The sequence below is a fragment of the Mytilus californianus genome, unplaced genomic scaffold (assembly GCF_021869535.1).
Source record: "Mytilus californianus isolate M0D057914Y unplaced genomic scaffold, xbMytCali1.0.p SCAF_1, whole genome shotgun sequence".
Lineage (NCBI taxonomy): Eukaryota > Metazoa > Mollusca > Bivalvia > Mytilida > Mytilidae > Mytilus > Mytilus californianus.
Window position 1 is genome coordinate 36,907,285 of NW_026262581.1, and position 23,331 is coordinate 36,930,615.

General features: G+C 35.1%; 1 protein-coding gene and 2 long non-coding RNA genes across 5 annotated transcripts in view; 2 read left to right on the plus strand and 1 right to left on the minus strand.

Moving 5' to 3' along the window:
- The window catches only part of LOC127701548 (inositol 1,4,5-trisphosphate receptor type 1-like), a 405,533-nt gene that overhangs the window by 272,963 nt on the left and 109,239 nt on the right, over positions 1-23,331 (minus strand). For all 3 annotated transcript variants that reach the window (XM_052205488.1, XM_052205479.1, XM_052205470.1), the window contains one exon: positions 7,652-7,885. In XM_052205488.1, coding sequence (XP_052061448.1) covers positions 7,652-7,885 — 234 coding nt within the window. The remainder of the gene's footprint in view (positions 1-7,651; positions 7,886-23,331) is intronic.
- The window catches only part of LOC127703865 (uncharacterized), a 121,063-nt gene that overhangs the window by 25,427 nt on the left and 72,305 nt on the right, over positions 1-23,331 (plus strand). The gene's annotated exons all lie outside the window — the stretch shown is intronic.
- On the plus strand, positions 725-16,183 carry LOC127703832 (uncharacterized). Its single transcript, XR_007983071.1, has 2 exons — positions 725-1,354; positions 15,076-16,183. It is a non-coding gene; the product is annotated as an uncharacterized LOC127703832 (long non-coding RNA).

Here is a 23,331-nt window from a genome sequence, read left to right on the forward strand (position 1 = left end):
ATCTCCCCCATGAAACATATCACCCTTAATTTGATATCTTCAAAATCTCTCTTATAATGTTCTTTAACTGCCAATGATAACATATTTAACTGTATTGCTATGTTTATTTACATCAGCTTCTGTTTCTATAGTAACACTAACTTAAAGCCATAAACAGACAATAACTAGTTATTCTAATAATCAATCTTTTACCATGAACAATTTATTTCATATCAAGATATTTACAAATGATTGCAAAGCAATCAATGCATAAAAATAGTAATAACTAAGTGGAACTGTCCAAGTGGACTAAAACATAAAAATTTTGGAGATATTTACAAATGTTGGCAAAGCAATAACAATTATCTATAGTATTTATAAAAGGAAATTTACAATAAATGCATTCTAGTGCTGGAAAGGTATTTTCATGGTAAATAAGAGTTTCTTAATTGTAAATTGATGGGAATTTTTACTGTTTCGATATATTTTTATTAAAACATTTTGGTATTATCCATTTGACTTCTATATATTTGCTGAAAAAATTCTTGTAATTCCATTTTTAATATCAACATTTTTTTTCTTATTGTATGCTAGTTAGTATATATACAACTCTGCCTGTTAATTTCATAATTTCTGGTCTATTATCAGAAAAGTTACAAATTAGGTTCTGTGTTAAGTCTTTTTTTGAAGTGTTAAAATCTTGATAGAGTACCGGTAAGTGTAAGTAGTCTAACCGCCTTCCAATTCAAACAAAAATAAAATGCTTCGCTGGGCGCAGCTTGATACGACCGCAGAGGTCGAACCCTGAACAGTTGGGGCAAGTATGGACACAACATTCAAGCTTGATACAGCTCTGAATTTGGATTGTGATTAAATATTTGACACAGCATAGGTTCTGACACAGAAAGAATGTGGTCTAAGAACTTCAATTTTTTTAATTTACCTATTATGGTCCAATGTCCAAAATCAAAATACATGGTTAGATTCAGCATATCAAAGAACCCCATATATTCAATTTTTGTTGAAATCAAACAAAGTTTAATTTTGGACCCCAACTTGAACAAACTTGAAAACTGGTCCCATAATCAAATATCTAAACACATGTTTAGATTCAGCATATCAAAGTACCCCAAGAATTCAATTTTTGTTAAAATCAAACTAAGTTTAATTTTGGACCCTTTGGACCTTAATGTAGACCAATTTAAAAAACGGGACCCAAAATTAAAAATCTAAAAACACGGTTAGATTTGGCATATCAAAGAACCCCAATAATTAAATTTTTGATGAAATCAAACAAAGTTTAATTTTGGACCCTTTTGACCTCAATATGAACCAATTTGATAGCGGGCCCACAAATAAAAAATCTAAATACATGGTTAGATTCAGCATATCAAAGAACCCCATATATTCAATTTTTGTTGAAATCAAACAAAGTTTAATTTTGGACCCCAATTTGGACCAACTTGAAAACTGGGCCAAAAATCTAAAATCTAAATACATGTTTAGATTCAGCATATCAAAGAACCCCATATATTCAATTTTTGTTGAAATCAAACAAAGTTTAATTTTGGACCCCAACTTGGACCAACTTGAAAACTGGGCCCATAATCAAAAATCTAAACACATGTTTAGATTCAGCATATCAAAGAACCCCAAGAATTCAATTTTTGTTAAAATCAAACTTAGTTTAATTTTGGACCCTTTGGACCTTAATGTAGACCAATTTAAAAACGGGACCCAAAATTAAAAATCTAAATACACGGTTAGATTTGGCATATCAAAGAACCCCAATAATTCAATTTTTGATGAAATCAAACAAAGTTTAATTTTGGACCCTTTTGACCTCAATATGAACCAATTTGATGGCGGGTCCACAAATAAAAAATCTAAATACATGGTTAGATTCAGCATATCAAAGAACCCCAAGAATTCAATTTTTGATGAAATCAAACAAAGTTTAATTTTGGACCCTTTTGACCTCAATGTGGACAAAGTTGATAACGGGGCCCAAAAATCAAAAATCTAAATACATGGTTAGATTCAGCATATCAAAGAACCCCATATGTTCAATTTTTGTTGAAATCAAACAAAGTTTAATTTTGGACCCCGATTTGGACCAACTTGAAAACTGGGCCCATAATCAAAAATCTAAATACATGTTTAGATTCAGCATATCAAAGTACCCTAAAAATTCAATTTTTGTTAAAATCAAACTAAGTTTAATTTTGGACCCTTTTGACCTTAATGTAGACCAATTTGAAAACGGAACCAAAAATTAAGAATCTAATTACACGGTAAGATTCGGCATATCAAAGAACCCCAATAATTCAATTTTTGATGAAATCAAACAAAGTTTAATTTTGGACCCTTTGGACCTCAATGTGGACCAATTTAAAAACGGGGCCCAAAATCCAAAAACTTAATACACGGTTAGATTCAGCATATTAAAGAACCCCAAGAATTCAAGAATAAAACCCCATTGAAATTGATCAAGAAATAAGCAATTTATACGAAGTATCTTCTTTTGCACAATACTGTGCAATTGAATATTTCTTGCTATTGTGCAATACTGTACAATTGACAATTTCTTGCTATTGCGCAATATTGTGCTATTGGATATTTCTTGCTATTGCGCAATACTGTGCAATTGAAGATTTCTTGCTATTGCGCAATACTGTGCAATTGAAGATTTCTTGCAATTGTGCAATACTGTGCAATTGAAAATTTCTTGCTATTGCACAATACTTATTATATAATAATTTACACATCCTGTTTGGTGTGTATCTCCTACCATATCATTATTATTTGCTTTTAAAGATTAATCAGAAATAACCAACTTAAAATGGAAAATTTTAAAAGAAAAATAAAAAGGAAAAAAAGAAAAAAAAAGAAAAAAAAAAAATTCCCCCCCCCCAAATTTTTTGAACCCCCTTATGATTCATCACCCCCAAACTCAATCCCAGCCTTCCCTTTGTGGTATGGTACCTTGCAGTACAATTTCAGAGAGATCCATACACTTGAACACAAGTTATTGTCTGGAAACTAGAAAAATGCTTATTTTTGGCCCCTTTTTGGCCCCCAATTCCTAAACGTTTCGGGCAATTACCCCCAAACTCAATTCCAGCTTTCCCTTTGTGATATGGAACCTAGTAGTACAATTTCAGAAATATCCAAACACTTACACACAAGTTATTGTAATGAAACTAGAAAAATGCTTGTTTTTTGCCCCTTTTTTGGCCCCTAATTCCTAAAATTTTGAGGCAATTACCCCCAAAATCAATTACAGCCTTCCCTTTGTGATATGGAACCTTGTGGTACAATGTCAGAGAGATCCATACACTTACACACAAGTTATTGTCTTGAAGTTACAAAAATGCTTATTTTTGGCCCCTTTTTGGCCCCTAATTCCTTAACTGTTGGTACCATAACCCCCAAAATCAATCCCCACCTTCCTTTCGTGGTATTGAACCTTATGGTAAAATTTCATGGAGATCCATTCACTTAAACTAAAGTTAGAGTGCGAAAACCAATGTGTCTTCGGACGACGCCGGACGATGATGACGACGACGACGACGCCAACGTCATACCAATATACGACCAAAAAATTTTCAATTTTTGCGGTCGTATAACAACATACATATGCTTTGAATGTCCGTTTCATTTTACCAGGTGACTGTATATTCAAATATCAAAATTACCTTAACCAACCAGCAGGGTGCATTACATTTGCGCATATTTAGGGATTAAAATGTTTTACATTTGCATGCAGCTTTTTATTACATCTGCACACATTCATTTAACAGTTAAATATAAAGATAATTCATAATTAATATAATGATAGTTATTAATTTTGAACATATTTATCACTTTATATCATATAATTTTCATATTGAATTCTTAAAATATATTTAAGAGATCATGAGAAATCCCATAATCAGTAATCGCTTTAGACATACATGTTACTATATTGCGAACATTAAAAGTGAATAGAATTCTGTTTCCAATCTAAAGATGCTTGATACACAAGCAGTTGTAAGTAGAAGTAAGAAAGTAAAAACAGAGTATCTGATGGAATGATTCTAAAAATACAAGAATGCAGAAGTTGGCAGAATTCATTTTATTAAAGAAGCAGTGGGGTTCAAATACTCAGCTAGTACCAACATGTAAAATTCGTACTTTTACTGTACAGTTTTGCTATGTTTTTACATTTTAATCTGTATATATTTGCGTCCTGTTCTTGTGCAAAATAAAACGGACTTATTCTGCTGGAAACCCACGTCCACCTCCTCATTGGTGAGCAGGGGACTTGGATCAACAGAAGATAATCCAATTAATAAATGAATGAATAAATAAGTAAAATTAACCTTGAAAATGAATGCGCGCAAACGTAACTGTAATGCACGCAAATGTGATGCACTAGACCAGCAAACAAAACTGGATTTCAATCAAGTTTATGTCATGTGATTGTTTGATTGTCTTTACATAGGACATAGGTTTTTCCATATATCATTTTTGTCAGCCACAAAGGTTTATTATTGTTATTTTCAAAATTCAAATTTTCAAATTTTCAATTTTTTTTATTTTCATGCTTTTTTGGTCAGAAGATGTGCAAAAAACAAAACTATAATACGTTTATTTTATATTTTCTTGATAAAACGTTTCATGAGAACTTGTATGAGAACAAGAACTACAAGAAAAAGAAGAAATACTATTAAAATATATTGTCAAAAGGGAGACATTAGCCCCAAAGTTGGTCATCAGGTGCAAAAAGCTTCAATTTGGATGATTTTTCGTCCTATTTCTTGACCAGGAAGACAGAGGGATGCTGATATATGTGTCTTACTGTAGTCTGCATGTAGAGTGGACCCCAGTGAACACATTAATCACAACAAAGCCTTGGTCGGAGTCAAATTGATCTTGGTACAGCAATCTGAGAAGGTCATTTGAACAAAAATCTGGAATTTCTCGAATTTTCCCGATTTTTGGCTTCATCTATCTGGACCTGCAACTGGAAGTAGTCATTCACTAAGTGGAGCCCACCCCTTCAGAAAAACCAGTTTTGTTCGATTTCAATTTTCCAAATTCATATTTGAGCTGAAAATGCACCTTAAACATGAGAAACATGACAATAAATAGCCTCAGGTTGAGGAAACATGCATCAACTTCGAAATAAATGTCGTAAAGTTGACCTCTAAAAGTATGGAGAGCCATTGGAGCCAAATAACGGTAGTTTGGGTAATCCCGTCATATGACGGTCACCGCATGGTAAGGGTCAATTAACAACAAAAATAAAAATAAATATAAAATTGTTTTTGAGCAAACCAGTGTATCTGGAGGCCTTGATAACTCTTTCTGACCCCAAATAAGATGAAAAAACATCCAAATTGGAGCTAAAACTGGAAAAATTTTGATTTCTACCACCATGGGCCTTAACACTTAGCTGTATTTGGCAAAACTTTTAGGAATTTTTGGTCCTCAATGCTCTTCAACATTTATTTGGCCTTTTTAACTTTTTTTCATTGGAGCGTCACTGATGAGTCTTTTGTAGATGAAACGCGCGTCTGGCACAAATACAAAATTTCAATCCTGGTATCTATGATGAGTTTATTTACCATGCTGAATTGTTTTCAGAAAATGTCTAACTTTCGTTTATTTGCAAAAATATGCAAATTACATGCAAATGAGCTTTACTCTGCTGCTGATGCATATTGATTCCTTTAAATCTAAGATAGGGGATCACGAGGTTGGGTGGTCAGGCTGAGGAGGCAGGGGTGGGTGGGAATTAGCCCGAAAGTTGGTCATCAGGTGCAAAAAGCGTCAATTTTGACGATTTTTCGTCCTATTTCTTGACCAGAAACACATTAATCACAACAAAGCCTAGGTTGGAGTCAAACTGATCTTGGTACAGCAGTCTACTCTAAAGAAGGTCATTTGCACCAAAAATCCAAAATTTCTCGATTTTTCCTTATTTTTGGCTTCAACTGGACCTGCAACCGGAAGTAATTGTTCACTACGTGGATTTCAATAACAAACACGATCAGTAGTTATATTCCTGCAGGTTTACACTTATTTTTAAAGTTTTAGGCCTCTGAACTGGGTCTGTCTGACACCGAAGGGAAGCCCACCCCTCCAGAAAAACCAGTTTTATTCGATTTCAATTTTCCAAATTCGAGAAACATGACAATAAATAGCCTGAGGTTGAGGAAACATGCATCAACTTCGAAATTAATGTCATAAAGTTGACCTCTAAAAGTATGGAGAGCCATTGGAGCCAAATAACGGTAGTTTGGGTAATCTCGTCATATGACGGTCACCGCACGGTAAGGGTTAATTAACAACAAAAATAAAAATAAATATAAAATTGTTTTTGAGCAAACCAGTGTATCTGGAGGCCTTGATAACCCATTCTGACCCCAAATAAGATGAAAAAACATCCAAACTGGAGCTAAAACTGGAAAAAAAATGATTTCTACCACCATGGGCCTTAACACTTAGCTGTATTTGGCAAAACTTTTAGGAATTTTTGGTCCTCAATGCTCTTCAACTTCGTACTTTATTTGGCCTTTTTAACTTTTTTTCATTGGAGCGTCACTGATGAGTCTTTTGTAGATGAAACGCGCGTCTGGCACAAATACAAAATTTCAATCCTGGTATCTATGATGAGTTTATTTACCATGCTGAATTGTTTTCAGAAAATGTCTAACTTTCGTTTATTTGCAAAAATATGCAAATTACATGCAAATGAGCTTTACCATGCTGCTGATGCATATTCATTCCTTTAAATCTAAGATAGGGGATCACGAGGTTGGGTGGTCAGGCTGAGGAGGCAGGGGTGGGTGGGAATTAGCCCCAAAGTTGGTCATCAGGTGCAAAAAGCGTCAATTTTGACGATTTTTCGTCCTATTTCTTGACCAGAAACACATTAATCACAACAAAGCCTAGGTTGGAGTCAAACTGATCTTGGTACAGCAGTCTACTCTAAAGAAGGTCATTTGCACCAAAAATCCAAAATTTCTCGATTTTTCCTTATTTTTGGCTTCAACTGGACCTGCAACCGGAAGTAATTGTTCACTACGTGGATTTCAATAACAAACACAATCAGTAGTTATATTCCTGCAGGTTTACACTTATTTTTAAAGTTTTAGGCCTCTGAACTGGGTCTGTCTGACACCGAAGGGAAGCCCACCCCTCCAGAAAAACCAGTTTTATTCGATTTCAATTTTCCAAATTCGTATTTGAGCTGAAAATGAACCTTAAACATGAGAAACATGACAATAAATAGCCTCAGGTTGAGAGAACATGCATCAACTTCGAAATTAATGTAGTTTGGGTAATCCCCTCATATGACGGTCACCTCATGGTAAGGGTTAACTAAACCACAATAACTGTAGTTTACTCAACTTTAATTTTGATCAAACATTCCTATAACAATTTTCATATGCATGTTTTATCAACTCTGCTTTAATTCTTTTCAGAAAAAATCTTATGATCAAAATTGATTTTGAGGTATGCTTAAATGTTCATAAAATTAAATGAAATTGATTGCCCTCCTTTTTCTTGATTAGCTGATTGCTTATGTTTTATTCAAATCAAATCTTAGACCAATATTTCAACAACTTTCATATAACATTGCAATGATCAACCTTAACTATAAATACATGACCTGTCTCACCTATAATATTCTATTATACCAGCATCCTCTAATGAATCTAGGCCAGCCATATGACGATGTTCTGTAACACACTTAGCCAACTCTTCAATGCTCTTTTGTTTTTGATGATGATCAGCATCTTCCCAGACCAGGACCACCTCCTCTACTTCTTCTATTGTAACGATAGGTTCTGATGCAGCTGTCCCATCAGGATTCTCTACCTCCATTTCTACCTCCATCTGAGTCTTCTCCATTCTAAATACAAAGACATTTTGATAAGATCATATAACTAGAGGCTCTCAAGAGCCTGTGTCGCTCACCTGTATTTACTGATGCTTTGGAAATCATGTAAAATTAAAGAACCTTAGCGAGCGTGCTCACATACCCCACATCCTCACATTGTCACTGGAGAAATAAAATAACAGTAAGAAAAAAAAATTGTATAAGAAAAAAAAATTGAATAATAATTTCCTGTCGATATGCAAATCTACGTAGTATGTCCTTATTATCTACAAATTTTCATGAAATTCTGTTGTGTGGTTTCAGAAGAGTAGAGATGACAAACTGTTGCAGTAGTATATTGAAGCAAATAAGTTCAAAGGGGCATAACTCCTAGAAAATAAATTGAATCGTAATTTCCTGTCGATATGCAAATCTGCATAGTATGTCCTTATTATCTAAAAAGGTTTCATGAAATTCTGTTGTGTGGTTTCAGAGGAGTTAGAATGACAAACTGTTGCAGTAGTATATTGAAGCAAATAAGTTCAAAGGGGCATAACTCCTAGAAAAAAAATTGAATCGTAATTTCCTGTCGATATGCACATCTACATAGTATGTCCTTATTATCTAAAAATGTTTCATGAAATTCTGTTGTGTGGTTTCAAAGGAGTTGCGATGACAAACTGTTGCAGTAGTATAATGAAGCAAATAAGTTCAAAGGGGCGTAACTCCTAGAAAAAAAATTGAATCGTAATTTCCTGTCGATATGCACATCTGCATAGTATGTCCTTATTATCTAAAAAGGTTTCATAAAATTCTGTTGTCTGGTTTCAGAGGAGTTGTGATGACAAACTGTTGCAGTAGTATATTGAAGCAAATAAGTTCAAAGGGGAATAACTCCTAGAAAAAAAATTGAATCGAAATTTCCTGTCGATATGCACATCTACATAGTATCTCCTTATTATCTGAAAAGGTTTCATGAAATTCTGTTGTGTGGTTTGAGAGGAGTTGCGATGACAAGAAACAGGACTGACTGACTGATGGACAGATGGACGGACAGACGGACGGGTCAAAAACATTATTCCCTCCGCAACTCGTTGCGTTTGGTATAATAAGGTTAAAATCATAATTAATAATATTAGATATTAGATATTATAATGATATCTAAGATAATAACAAAAAACTATAAAATTTCTGTAAAATTACTAACTCAGGGGCAGCAACCCAACAACGGGTTGTCGGATTCGTCTGAAAATTTCAGGGCAGATAAATCTAAATCTGATGAACATTTTTGCCACCTGTCAGATTGGCTCTAAATGCTTTAGTTTCAGAGATATAAACCAATAAAAAGCTCCGCAGGGCGCATCTTGATACGACCGCAGAGGTTGAACCCTGAACAGTTGGGGCAAGTATGGACACAACATTCAAGCTTGATACAGCTCTGAATTTGGATTGTGATTAAATATTTGACACAGCATAGGTTTCTGACACAGAATGAATGTGACCTCTTTAAGAACTTAAAAATTTTAAATTGGACATTCACCTATTATGGTCCAATATCCAAAATCTAAATACATGGTTAGATTCAGAATATCAAAGAACCCCAAGAATTCAATTTTTGATGAAATCAAACAAAGTTTAATTTTGGACCCTTTTGACCTCAATGTGGACAAAGTTGATAACGGGGCCCAAAAATCAAAAATCTAAATACATGGTTAGATTCAGCATATCAAAGAACCCCATATATCCAATTTTTGTTGAAATCAAACTAAGTTTAATTTTGGACCCTTTGGACCTTAATGTAGACCAATTTGAAAACGGAACCAAAAAATAAGAATCTAAATACACGATTAGATTCGGCATATCAAAGAACCCCAATAATTCAATTTTTGATGAAATCAAACAAAGTTTAATTTTGGACCCTTTGGACCTCAATGTGGACCAATTTAAAAACGGGGCCCAAAATCCAAAAACTTAATACAAGGTTAGATTCAGCATATTAAAGAACCCCAAGAATTCAAGAATAAAACCCCATTGAAATTGGTCAAGAAATAAGCAATTTATATGAAGTATCTTCTTTTGCACAATACTGTGCAATTAAATATTTCTTGCTATTGCGCAATACTGTACAATTGACAATTTCTTGCTATTGCGCAATATTGTGCTATTGGATATTTCTTGCTATTGCGCAATACTGTGCAATTGAAGATTTCTTGCTATTGCGCAATACTGTGCAATTGAAGATTTCTTGCTATTGTGCAATACTGTGCAATTGAAAATTTCTTGCTATTGCACAATACTTATTATATAATAATTTACACATCCTGTTTGGTGTGTATCTCCTACCATATCATAATTATTTGCTTTGAAATATAAATCAGAAATAACCAACTTAAAATGGAAAATTTTATAAGAAAAAAAAAAGGAAAAAAAGAAAAAAAAAAAATCCCCCCCCCCAAATTTTTTGAACCCCCTTATGATTCATCACCCTAAACTCAATCCCAGCCTTCCATTTGTGGTATGGTACCTTGCAGTACAATTTCAGAGAGATCCATACACTTGAACACAAGTTATTGTCTGGAAACTAGAACTAGAGGCTCTAAAGAGCCTGTGTCGCTCACCTTGGTCTATGTGCATATTAAACAATGGACACAGATGGATTCATGACAAAATTGTGTTTTGGTGATGGTGATGTGTTTGTAGATCTTACTTTACTGAACATTCTTGCTTCTTACTATTATCTCTATCTATAATGAACTTGGCCCAGTAGTTACAGTGGAAAATATTTTGTAAAAATTTACAAAAATTTACAAAATTTATGAAAATTGTAAAAAATTGACTATAAAGGGCAATAACTCCTTAAGGGGTCAATTGACAATTTTGGTCATGTTGACTTATTTGTATATCTAACTTTGCTGTACATTATTGCTGTTTACAGTTTATCTCTATCTATAATAATATTCAAGATAATAACCAAAAGCTGCAAAATTTTCTTAAAATTACCAATTCAGGGGCAGCAACCCAACAACATGTTGCCTGATTGGTCTGAAAATTTCAGGGCAGATAGATCTTGACCTAATGAACAATTTTATATCATCAGATTTGCTCTAAATGCTTTGGTTTCAGAGATATGAGCCAAAAACTGCATTTTACCCTATGTATTATTTTTTTGACATGTCGGCCATCTTGGTTTGCGGGCAGGGTCATCGGACACATTTTTAAACTAGATACCCTAATGATGATTGTGGACAATTTTGGTTAAATTTGTCTTAGTAGTTTCAGAGGAGAAGATTTTTGTAAAAGATTACAAAAATTTACGAAAAATGGTTAAAAATTGACTATAAAGGGCAATAACTCCTTAAGGGGTCAACTGACCATTTTGGTCAAGTTGACTTATTTGTAGATCATACTTTGCTGAACATTATTGCTGTTTACAGTTTATCTCTATCTATAATAATATTCAAGATAATAACCAAAAACGGCAAAATTTCCTTAAAATTACCAATTCAAGGGCAGCAACCCAACATCGGGTTGTCCGATTCATCTGAAAATTTCAGGGCAGATAGATCTTGACCTGATAAACAATTTTACCCCAAGTCAGATTTGCTTTAAATGCTTTGGTTTCAGAGATATAAGCCAAAATCTACATTTTACCCCTATGTTCTATTTTTAGCCATGGCGGCCATCTTGGTTGGTTGACGGGGTCATCGGACACATTTTTTGAACTAGATACCCCAATGATGATTGTGGCCAAGTTTGGTCAAATTTGGCCCAGTAGTTTCAGAGGAGAAGATTTTTGTAAAAGTTTACGGACGACGGACGACGGACGCAGGACGACGGACGCAAAGTGATGAGAAAAGCTCACTTGACCTTTCAGGTCAGGTGAGCTAAAAATGTGTTTTTTGGCCCCTTTTTTACCCCCAAATTCCTAAACGTATAGGGCAACAAGAAATGATTGTAACAGGATGCTGTTACGAAGTCTCCCAAACGAAGCTCCCATAATTCGTAATTCCCAGGGTCGCCTGACATTGGGCAACGTCCATTGAAAATTGGTTTGGTCCAGTAAAGTTATATGCATTAGTGATGCCTGGGGACTAACCTTGTATATCATTCAAATCATCTTGGCATGACGAACAGGAATATATATGGTTTAGGGGTGGGGATCTCAACCATTTACAAGATACTAGAATATTGGGGGTGGGGAGGAACCCCTGGGGACTGGCCCTATACGTCATTCAAATGTTCATTACATGACGAACAGGAATATATATGGTTTAGGGGTGGCGATCTCAACCATTTACAAGATATTAGAACATTGGGGGTGGGGGGAACCCCTGGGGACTGACCGTATACGTCATTCAAATGTTCGAGACATGACAAATAGGAATATATATGGTTTAGGGGTGGGGATCTCGACCATTTACAAGATATTAGAACTTTCTCAAATGGCAGGGTGTCGGGATGACCCCTGGGGACTTACCCTGTATATCATTCAAACCATCTCAGCATGACAAACCAGAATATATATGGTTTAGGGGTGGGGATCTTGACCACTTACAAGATATTAGAACTTTCTTAAATGGCAGGGGGTGGGGGTAACCCCTGGGGACTAACCCTGTATTTCATTTGATGTGCTTTATCATGACAAACCAGAATATATATGGTTTAGGGGTGGGGATCTCGACCATTTACAAGATATTAGAACTTTCTCAAATGGCAGGGGATTGGGATGACCCCTGGCGACTAACCCTGTATATCATTCAAACCATCTTAGCATGACAAACGAGAATATATATGGTTTAGGGGTGGGGATCTTGACAACTTAGAAGATATTAGAACTTTCTTAAATGGCAGGGGGTGGGGGTGACCCCTGGGGACTAACCCTGTATTACATTTGATGTGCTTTATCATGACAAACCAGAATATATATGGTTTAGGGGTGGGGATCTCGACCATTTACAAGATATTAGAACTTTCTCAAATGACAGGGGGTGGGGATGACCCCTGGGGACTAACCCTGTATATCATTCAAACCATCTTAGCATGACAAACCAGAATATATATGGTTTAGGGGTGGGGATCTTGACCACTTACAAGGTATTAGAACTTTCTTAAATGGCAGGGGGTGGGGGTGACCCCTGGGGACTAACCCTGTATTTCATTTAATGGGCTTTATCATTTAGAACATTTTCAATTAAAAAGTTTGTGTCTATCACGAACGGTTTTCAATTTATAATTATTTGAAAATTTAAAAAAATAAAATCCCATAGGGTTCTATAGTAAAACCCTCTTTTCTTTTTGCCCCTCAAAGTACCCCTTTATAAACCCCATTGCAAAAACAAAACCCTGATTGCACCACTAGACATGTTAGTCTAACATATTGTGAAACCCTAAGTTAATTCGACAAGCGGTTTTGGAGAACGGGTGCGGACAAGTTCAAATTTAAAAGCGGCGGAAGAAGAAGAAGAAGAAGAAGAAGAAGAAGAAGAAGAAGAAGAAGAAGAAGAAGAAGAAGAAGAAGAAGAAGAAGAAGAAGAAGAAGAATAATAATAATAAGAACTGAGCAAAAACAATAAGTCTTCCCAAACTTCGTTTGGGAGACTTAATTACCCCCAAACTCAAACCCAGCTTTCCCTTTGTGATATGGAACCTTGCAGTACAATTTCAGAAAGATCCATACACTTACACACAAGTTATTGTCCTGAAACTAGAAAAATGCTTGTTTTTTGCCCCTTTTTTGGCCCCTAATTCCTAAATGTTTCGGGCAATTACCCCCAAACTCAATTCCAGCTTTCCTTTTGTGATATGGAACCTTGTAGAACAATTTCAGAAATATCCAAACACTTACACACAAGTTATTGTCATGAAACTAGAAAAATTCTTGTTTTTTGGCCCTTTTTTGGCCCCTAATTCCTAAAATTTTGAGGCAATTACCCCCAAAATCAATTCCAGCCGTCCCTTTGTGATATGGAACCTTGTGGTATAATGTCAGAGAGATCCATACACTTACACACAAGTTATTGTCTGGAAGTTACAAAAATGCTTATTTTTGGCCACTTTTTGGCCCCTAATTCCTTAACTGTTGGTACCATAACCCCCAAAATCCCAACCTTCCTTTTGTGGTATTGAACCTTATGGTAAAATTTCATAGAGATCCATTCACTTGAACTAAAGTTATAGTGTGAAAACTAATGTGTCTTCAGACGACGACGACTACGATGCCAACGTCATACCAATATACGACCGCAAAATTTTTACGGTCGTATAAAAACTGCATTTTACCCCTATGTTTTATTTTTAACCAAGTCCGCCATGATGGTTGGAAGGCGGGGTCATCGGACAAATTTTTTAGACTAAATACCCTAATAATGATTATGGCCAAATATGGTTAAATTTGTCTCAGTAGTTTCAGAGAAGAAGATTTTTGTAAAAGATTACAAAAATTTACGAAAAATTGTTAAAAATTGACTATAAAGGGCAATAACTCCTAAAGAGGTCGACTGACAATTTTGGTCATGACAACTTATTTGTAGATCTTACTTTGCTGAACATTATTGCTGTTTACAGTTTATCTCTATCTATAATAATATTCAAGATAATAACCAATAAAATGCTTCGCTGGGCACAGCTTGATACGACCGCAGAGGTCGAACCCTGAACAGTTGGGGTAAGTATGGACACAACATTCAAGCTTGATACAGCTCTGAATTTGGATTGTGATTAAATATTTGACACAGCATAGGTTTCTGACACAGAAAGAATGTGGTCTAAGAACTTCAATTTTTTTAATTTACCTATTATGGTCCAATGTCCAAAATCATAATACATGGTTAGATTCAGCATATCAAAGAACCCCATATATTCAATTTTTGTTGAAATCAAACAAAGTTTAATTTTGGACCCCAACTTGGACAAACTTGAAAACTGGTCCCATAATAAAAAATCTAAACACATGTTTAGATTCAGCATATCAAAGTACCCCAAGAATTCATTTTTTGTTAAAATCAAACTAACTTTAATTTTGGACCCTTTGGACCTTAATGTAGACCAATTTAAAAAACGGGACCCAAAATTAAAAATCTAAAAACACGGTTAGATTTGGCATATCAAAGAACCCCAATAATTCAATTTTTGATGAAATCAAACAAAGTTTGATTTTGGACCCTTTTGACCTCAATATGAACCAATTTGATAGCGGGCCCACAAATAAAAAATCTAAATACAAGGTAAGATTCAGCATATCAAAGAACCCCATATATTCAATTTTTGTTGAAATCAAACAAAGTTTAATTTTGGACCCCAATTTGGACCAACTTGAAAACTTGGCCAAAAATCTAAAATCTAAATACATGTTTAGATTCAGCATATCAAAGAACCCCATATATTCAATTTTTGTTGAAATCAAACAAAGTTTAATTTTGTTGGACCCCAACTTGGACCAACTTGTAAACTGGTTAAATAATCAAAAATCTAAACACATGTTTAGATTCAGCATATCAAAGAACCCCAAAAATTCAATTTTTGTTAAAATCAAACTAAGTTTAATTTTGGACCCTTTGGACCTTAATGTAGACCAATTTAAAAAACGGGACCCAAAATTAAAAATCTAAATACACGGTTAGATTTGGCATATCAAAGAACCACAATAATTAAATTTTTGATGAAATCAAACAAAGTTTAATTTTGGACCCTTTTGACCTCAATATGAACCAATTTGATAGCGGGCCCACAAATAAAAAATCTAAATACATGGTAAGATTCAGCATATCAAAGAACCCCATATATTCAATTTTTGTTGAAATCAAACAAAGTTTAATTTTGGACCCCAGTTTGGACCAACTTGAAAACTGGGCCAAAAATCTAAAATCTAAATACATGTTTAGATTCAGCATATCAAAGAACCCCATATATTCAATTTTTGTTGAAATCAAACAAAGTTTAATTTTGGACCCCAACTTGGACCAACTTGAAAACTGGGCCCATAATCAAAAATCTAAACACATGTTTAGATTCAGCATATCAAAGAACCCCAAGAATTCAATTTTTGTTAAAATCAAACTAAGTTTAATTTTGGACCCTTTGGACCTTAATGTAGACCAATTTAAAAAACGGGACCCAAAATTAAAAATCTAAATACACGGTTAGATTTGGTATATCAAAGAACCCCAATAATTCAATTTTTGATGAAATCAAACAAAGTTTAATTTTGGACCCTTTTGACCTCAACATGAACCAATTTGATAGCGGGGTCCACAAATAAAAAATCTAAATACATGGTTAGATTCAGCAAATCAAAGAACCCCATATATTCAATTTTTGTTGAAATCAAACAAAGTTTAATTTTGGACCCCAATTTGGACCAACTTGAAAACTTGGCCAAAAATCTAAAATCTAAATACATGTTTAGATTCAGCATATCAAAGAACCCCATATATTCAATTTTTGTTAAAATCAAACAAATTTTAATTTTGGACCCTTTGGACCTTAATGTAGACCAATTTGAAAACTGGATCCAAAATTAAAAATCTAAATACATCGTTAGATTCGGCATAACAAATAAATAAATGTGGTCAAAGATTTTACAAATCTAATGCGCCATACTGTGTAATTAAAGATTACTTCTTGAAATTTTTCAATATTTGAAATTTGAAAAAAAAATAATATTTGAAGAATAATTCTTTTTAATTTCTGAAATCTGAAATGAGAAAAAATTGACCCCCCCCCCCAATTTCTTTTTACCCCCCCCCCCCCCCCCCATTTTTTCCCCCAAACCATAATTACCCATTTAAATTTACCATAGTGCTAACTTAATCTATTTTATAATAGAATTTAAAATATAGTGTCAAATCTTTCATATGGATTTTTTTGTAAAAAAAAAAAAGATGCAACATTTGCAGATATTTTTACTGGTCTTCCTTTATAAATATGCATTTCTTTAAACATAATTTAAAAGCAGTGTAAGGGAAGTAACCAAAACGTTGTATTTGGATTACCTCCCTTACACTGTTTTAAATTATCTTAATTGTTCATTAACCATTACTTTATACATAATTTAAAAGCAGTGTAAGGGAGATAATTTCAATGATGTATTTGATTTATCTCCCTTACACTGCTTTAAATTATGTTTTGTACTAAAGTATTTGTCCATTAACCAGGACAACCTTGTTTTTCCCCCTTTTTTGCCCCTAATTCTTAAACGGTTTGAGCCATAACCCCTCAAAGCAAATCCTAACCATCCCTTTGTCGTATGGAAACTTGTAGTATAATTTCAGAGAGATCCATACACTGTTCCACAGTTATTGTCTGGAAACTAGAAAATGCTTATTTTTGGCCCCTTTTTGGCCCCTAATTCCTTAACTGTTGGTACCATAACCCCCAAAATCAATCCCCACCTTCCTTTTGTTGTATTGAACCTTATGGTAAAATTTCATAGAGATCCATTCACTTAAACTAAAGTTAGAGTGCGAAAACTAATGCGTATTCGGACGACGACGCCGGACGACGACGACGACGACGACGACGACGCCAACGTCATACCAATATACGACCACAAAAATTTTTTTGCGGTCGTATAAAAACTGCAAAATTTCCTTAAAATTACCAATTCAGGGGCAGCAACCCAACAACAGGTTGTCAGATTTGTCTGAAAATTTCAGGGCAGATAGATCTTGGCCTGATAATCAGTTTTACCCTTTGTCAGATTTACTCTAAATGCTTTGGTTTCAGAGATATAAGCCAAAATCTACATTTTACCCCTATGTTCCATTTTTAGCCATGGCCGCCATCTTGGTTGGTCGGACACATTTTTGAAACTAGATACCCTAATGATGATTGCGGCCAAGTTTGGTTAAATATTTTGGAGGATACTGAAATTGTTGCATTTAAAAAGTTGTAAAACTTGACAAACAAGTGTCTATTGTTATGGTTGATTAATTATTTTTTTACCGAAATGACCTCTTATTTCTTGATTAGTTTCTGATACAGTTAATCATTAGAATACCGCTAACTTAGATAATTATTTGTTACAGGTATTCAAACGTCTTGTAAATTTTACGATTGATTAGATTATCATGAGTGTTTACAACTCTTATATTGTTTGACACTAATTAATATGGGGTAATTACCTGATAAGAGTACCTTACACTCTTATTCTAATTGACACTTATTAATACGGGTATACACACCTGACAGTCATTTTATAAAATACATTTATGTACAATGCCCTTTGGCATTTATCTTGTTAAAACTAACATATACCGTTATTGACCTGCCAACAGGGAAAAATATTTCGTTTACAAAATCCTTTAACCATGTTAACTTTGAAACTACCAAACGTATGCATAAATTTTCGCGGAATTTATTTTCGCGATTTTCGTTTATCCGCCAAAATAAGCGAAAATAAACACCCCGCTAAAATAACCCGCTATACGGTACGTCCCGTAAACAGGCATATAAAAAATGAAAAAAACAATTTCCAAAATATTATTCCCCATTAATACAGTCCTACAGTTATCCCAAAGAAATTGCATCAAAATGATGATGGATTTAAAATCAGCTTATCAGCAACAATTTAGAAAACACAAAATTTTAAAATAAATTCGTTACTCCAATTGTAAAAATAATCTCCCCTGAGGCCCTCATGAAATACATTGAACTATGACAAACAAAGAATTACAAAATAATCAAACAAATACACACATTAGCTAATGTGTAGGGAATTAATACATCACATACTTTCCTTTATTCATTTTAATATTTAATTTCCATGATTAGTTATAAAAATGTGCTCTGCCTGGAGCAGCTGGATACGACCGCAGAGGTCGAACTCTGAACAGTTGGGGCAAGTATGGACACAATATTCAAGCTTGATACAGCTCTGAATTTGGATAGTGATCAAATATTTGACACGTTATAGATTTCTGACACAGAATAAATGTGGTCAGATAACTTAAAAATTTTAAATGGGACGGACATTTAATCTACTTAATGGTCCAATATCGAAAATCTAATTCCATGGTTAGATTCAGCATATAAAAAAATAACCATGAATTCAAACAAAGTTTAATTTTGGACCCTTTGGACCTTAATATGGACTAATTTGAAAACAGGGCCCAAAATAAAAAATCTGAATGCACAGTTAAATTCAGCATATCATAGAACCACAAGAATTCAGTTTTTGGTGAAATCAAACAAAGTCTAATTTTGGACCCTTTGGACCTCAATGTAGAACTATTTAAAAATGTCCAAATATCCAATATAGTAATACATGGTAAAAGCCTCAAACAATTCAAGAATTTAAATTAATCCTCATTGAAATTGGTTAAAAGATTTGTATTTATTTTCAATTGAAGATTTCTTGCTGTTGTGCAATACTTTGCTGTTGTGCAATACTTAGTAAATCTGTTTACAAACTAAATATAATAATTTACACACCCTGTTTGGTGTGTATCTCCTGCCATATCAGTATTTGTTGTTTCTTTATATAGATCAAAAATAATTTATGTTAGAACCAGCTTAGCCAGTATTAGACATGTGTAAGTTTTACTTATGTCATAGAGACACACAAACCAGTTCAGTCTGGTAAAGAAAGTTTTAATAAAGAAGCCAAACACAGGATACACTGAATATTTGGCAAAACTAGTCAGCCTTTTTTATTTTTCAAAGAAATGTAGACTGACAGAATGGACAGACAAAGCTGATTAGCATAATCCCCTGGTCATTGATAGCCGGTGATTTAACTAGAGGCTCTCAAGGGCCTGTGTTGCTCACCTGATTCTACTTTGGTTTTGAAAATCATGTAAAAATAGATTAAAATCATAACAGATACCCTAATAATGATTGAGGCCAAATTTGGTTTAATATTGGCCCCGTTATTTAATCAAAAGCAGAAGACTTTTGTAAAGTTTACAGAAATTACCAATAAATTCATTGAAATTGTAGAAAATGACTTTATAAGGACAATGACAATAAAATGCTTCGCTGAGCGCAGCCTGATACGACCGCAGAGGTCGAAACCCTGAACAGTTGGGGCAAATTTGGACACAATATTCAAGCTTGATACTGTCTGAATTTGGATTGTGATCAAATTTTTTACATAATATAGGTTTCTGACACAAAATAAATGTGGTCAAAGATCTTTCAAATCTATTGCGCAATACTGTGCAATGGAAGATTTCTTCTTGAAAATTTTCAAAAATTCGAAATATGAAAAATTTTGAAAAAAAAATATGAATCCCCTAAAAAAATTGGAAAAAAAATCACCCCTCCCCCCCCCCCCCCCCCCCAACTTTTTGAAACCCTCTTTGGAGCAATAACCCCATTACTCAATCCCAGTCTTTCCTTTGTAGAATGGAACCTTGTAGTACAATTTTAGAGAGATTAATACATTTAAACACAAGTTATTGTCTGGAAACTAGAAAAATGCTTGTTTTTGGTCCTTTTTGGCCCCTAATTCTTGCATGTTTTGGGCAATTAACCCCAAACGCAATCCCAGACTTCCCTTTGTCATATGGAACCTTGTGTTACAATGTCAGAGAGATCCATACACCTACACACAAGTTATTGTCTGGAAACTAGAACTAGAGGCTTTCAAGAGCCTGTGTTGCTCACCTGTATTTACTGATGCTTTGGAAATCATGTAAAATAAGGTTAAAATCATAATTAATAGTATTAGATATTAGATATTATAATGATATCTAAGATAACAAGAAATGATTGTAACAGGATGCTGTTACGAAGTCTCCCAAACGAAGCTCCCATAATTCGTAATTCCCAGGGTCGCCTGACATTGGGCAAAGTCTAGTGAAAATTGGTTTGGTCCAGTAAAGTTATATGCATTAGTGATGCCTGGGGACTAACCCTGTATATCATTCAAATTATATTGGCATGACAAACCAGAATATATATGGTTTAGGGGTGGGGATCTCGACCATTTACAAGATATTACAACTTTCTCAAATGGCAGGGGGTCGGGATGATCCCTGGGGACTAACCCTGTATTTCATTTGATTTGCTTTATCATGACAAACCAGAATATATATGGTTTAGGGGTGGGGATCTTGACCACTTACAAGATATCAGAACTTTCTTAAATGGCATGGGGTGGGGGTGACCCCTGGGGACTAACCCTGTATTTCATTTGATTTGCTTTATCATGACAAACAAGAATATATATGGTTTAGGGGTGGGGATCTCGACCATTTACAAGATATTACAACTTTCTCAAATGGCAGGGGGTCGGGATGACCCCTGGGGACTAACCCTGTATATCATTCAAACCATCTTAGCATGACAAACCAGAATATATATGGTTTAGGGGTGGGGATCTTGACCACTTACAAGATATTAGAACTTTCTTAAATGGCATAGGGTGGGGGTGACCCCTGGGGACTAACCCTGTATTTCATTTGATTTGCTTTATCATGACAAACCAGAATATATATGGTTTAGGGGTGGGGATCTCGACCATTTACAAGATATTACAACTTTCTCAAATGGCAGGGGGTTGGGATGACCCCTGGGGACTAACCCTGTATATCATTCAAACCATCTTAGCATGACAAACCAGAATATATATGGTTTAGGGGTGGGGATCTTGACCACTTACAAGATATTAGAACTTTCTTAAATGGCATGGGGTGGGGGTGACCCCTGGGGACTAACCCTGTATTTCATTTCATGTGCTTTATCATGAAAAACCAGAATATATATGGTTTAGGGGTGGGGATCTCGACCATTTACAAGATATTACAACTTTCTCAAATGGCAGGGGGTCGGGATGACCCCTGGGGACTAACCCTGTATATCATTCAAACCATCTTAGCATGACAAACCAGAATATATATGGTTTAGGGGTGGGGATCTCGACCATTTACAAGATATTAGAACTGTCTCAAATGGCAGGGGGTCATGATGACCCCTGGGGACTAACCCTGTATATCATTCAAACCATCTTAGCATGACAAACCAGAATATATATGGTTTAGGGGTGGGGATCTTGACCACTTACAAGGTATTAGAACTTTCTTAAATGGCAGGGGGTGGGGGTGACCCCTGGGGACTAACCCTGTATTTCATTTAATGGGTTTTATCATTTAGAACATTTTCAATTAAAAAGATTGTGTCTATTACAAACGGTTTTCAATTTATAATCATTTGAAAATTTAAAAAAATAAAATCCCATAGGGTTCTATAGTAAAACCCTCTTTTCTTTTTGCCCCTCAAAATACCCCTTTATAAACCCCATTGCACAAACAAAACCCTGATTGCACCACTAGACATGTTAGTCTAACATATTGTGAAACCCTAAATTAATCTGACAAGCGGTTTTGGAGAACGGGTGCGGACAAGTTCAAATTTAAAAGCGGCGGAAGAGGAAGAGGAAGAGGAAGAAGAATAATAATAACAAGAAATGATTGTAACAGGATGCTGTTACGAAGTCTCCCAAACGAAGCTCCTATAATTCGTAATTCCCAGGGTCGTCTGACATTGGGCAAAGTCCAGTGAAAATTGGTTTGGTAAAGTTATATGCATTAGTGATGCCTGGGGACTAACCCTGTATATCATTCAAATCATCTTGGCATGACAAACCAGAATATATATGGTTTAGGTGTGGGGATCTCGACCACTTACAAGATACTAGAACATTGGGGGTGGGGGGAACCCCTGGGGACTGACCCTATACATCATTCAAATTGTTCGAGACATGACGAACAGGAATATATATGGTTTAGGGGTGGGGATCTCGACCATTTAAAAGATATTAGAACATTGGGGGTGGGGGGAACCCCTGGGGACTGATCCTATACATCATTCAAATGTTCGAGACATGAGGAACAGGAATATATATGGTTAAGGGGTGGGGATCTCGACCATTTACAAGATATTAGAACTTTCTCAAATGGCAGGGGGTCGGGATGACCCCTGGGGACTAACCCTGTATATCATTCAAACCATCTTAGCATGACAAACCAGAATATATATGGTTTAGGGGTGGGGATCTTGACCATTTACAAGATATTAGAACTTTCTCAAATGGCAGGGGGTGGGGGATGACCCCTGGGGACTAACCCTGTATATCATTCAAACCATCTTTGCATGACAAACCAGAATATATATGGTTTAGGGGTGGGGATCTTGACCACTTACAAGATACTAGAACATTGGGGGTGGGGGGAACCCCTGGGGACTGATCCTATACGTCATTCAAATGTTCGAGACATGACGAACAAGAATATATATGGTTAAGGGGTGGGGATCTTAGACCATTTACAAGATATTAGAACTTTCTCAAATGGCAGGGGGTTGGGGATGACCCCTGGGGACTAACCCTGTATATCATTCAAACCATCTTAGCATGACAAACCAGAATATATATGGTTTAGGGGTGGGGATCTTGACCACTTACAAGATATTAGAACTTTCTTAAATGACAGGGGGTGGGGTGACCCCTGGGGACTAACCCTGTATATCATTCAAACCAT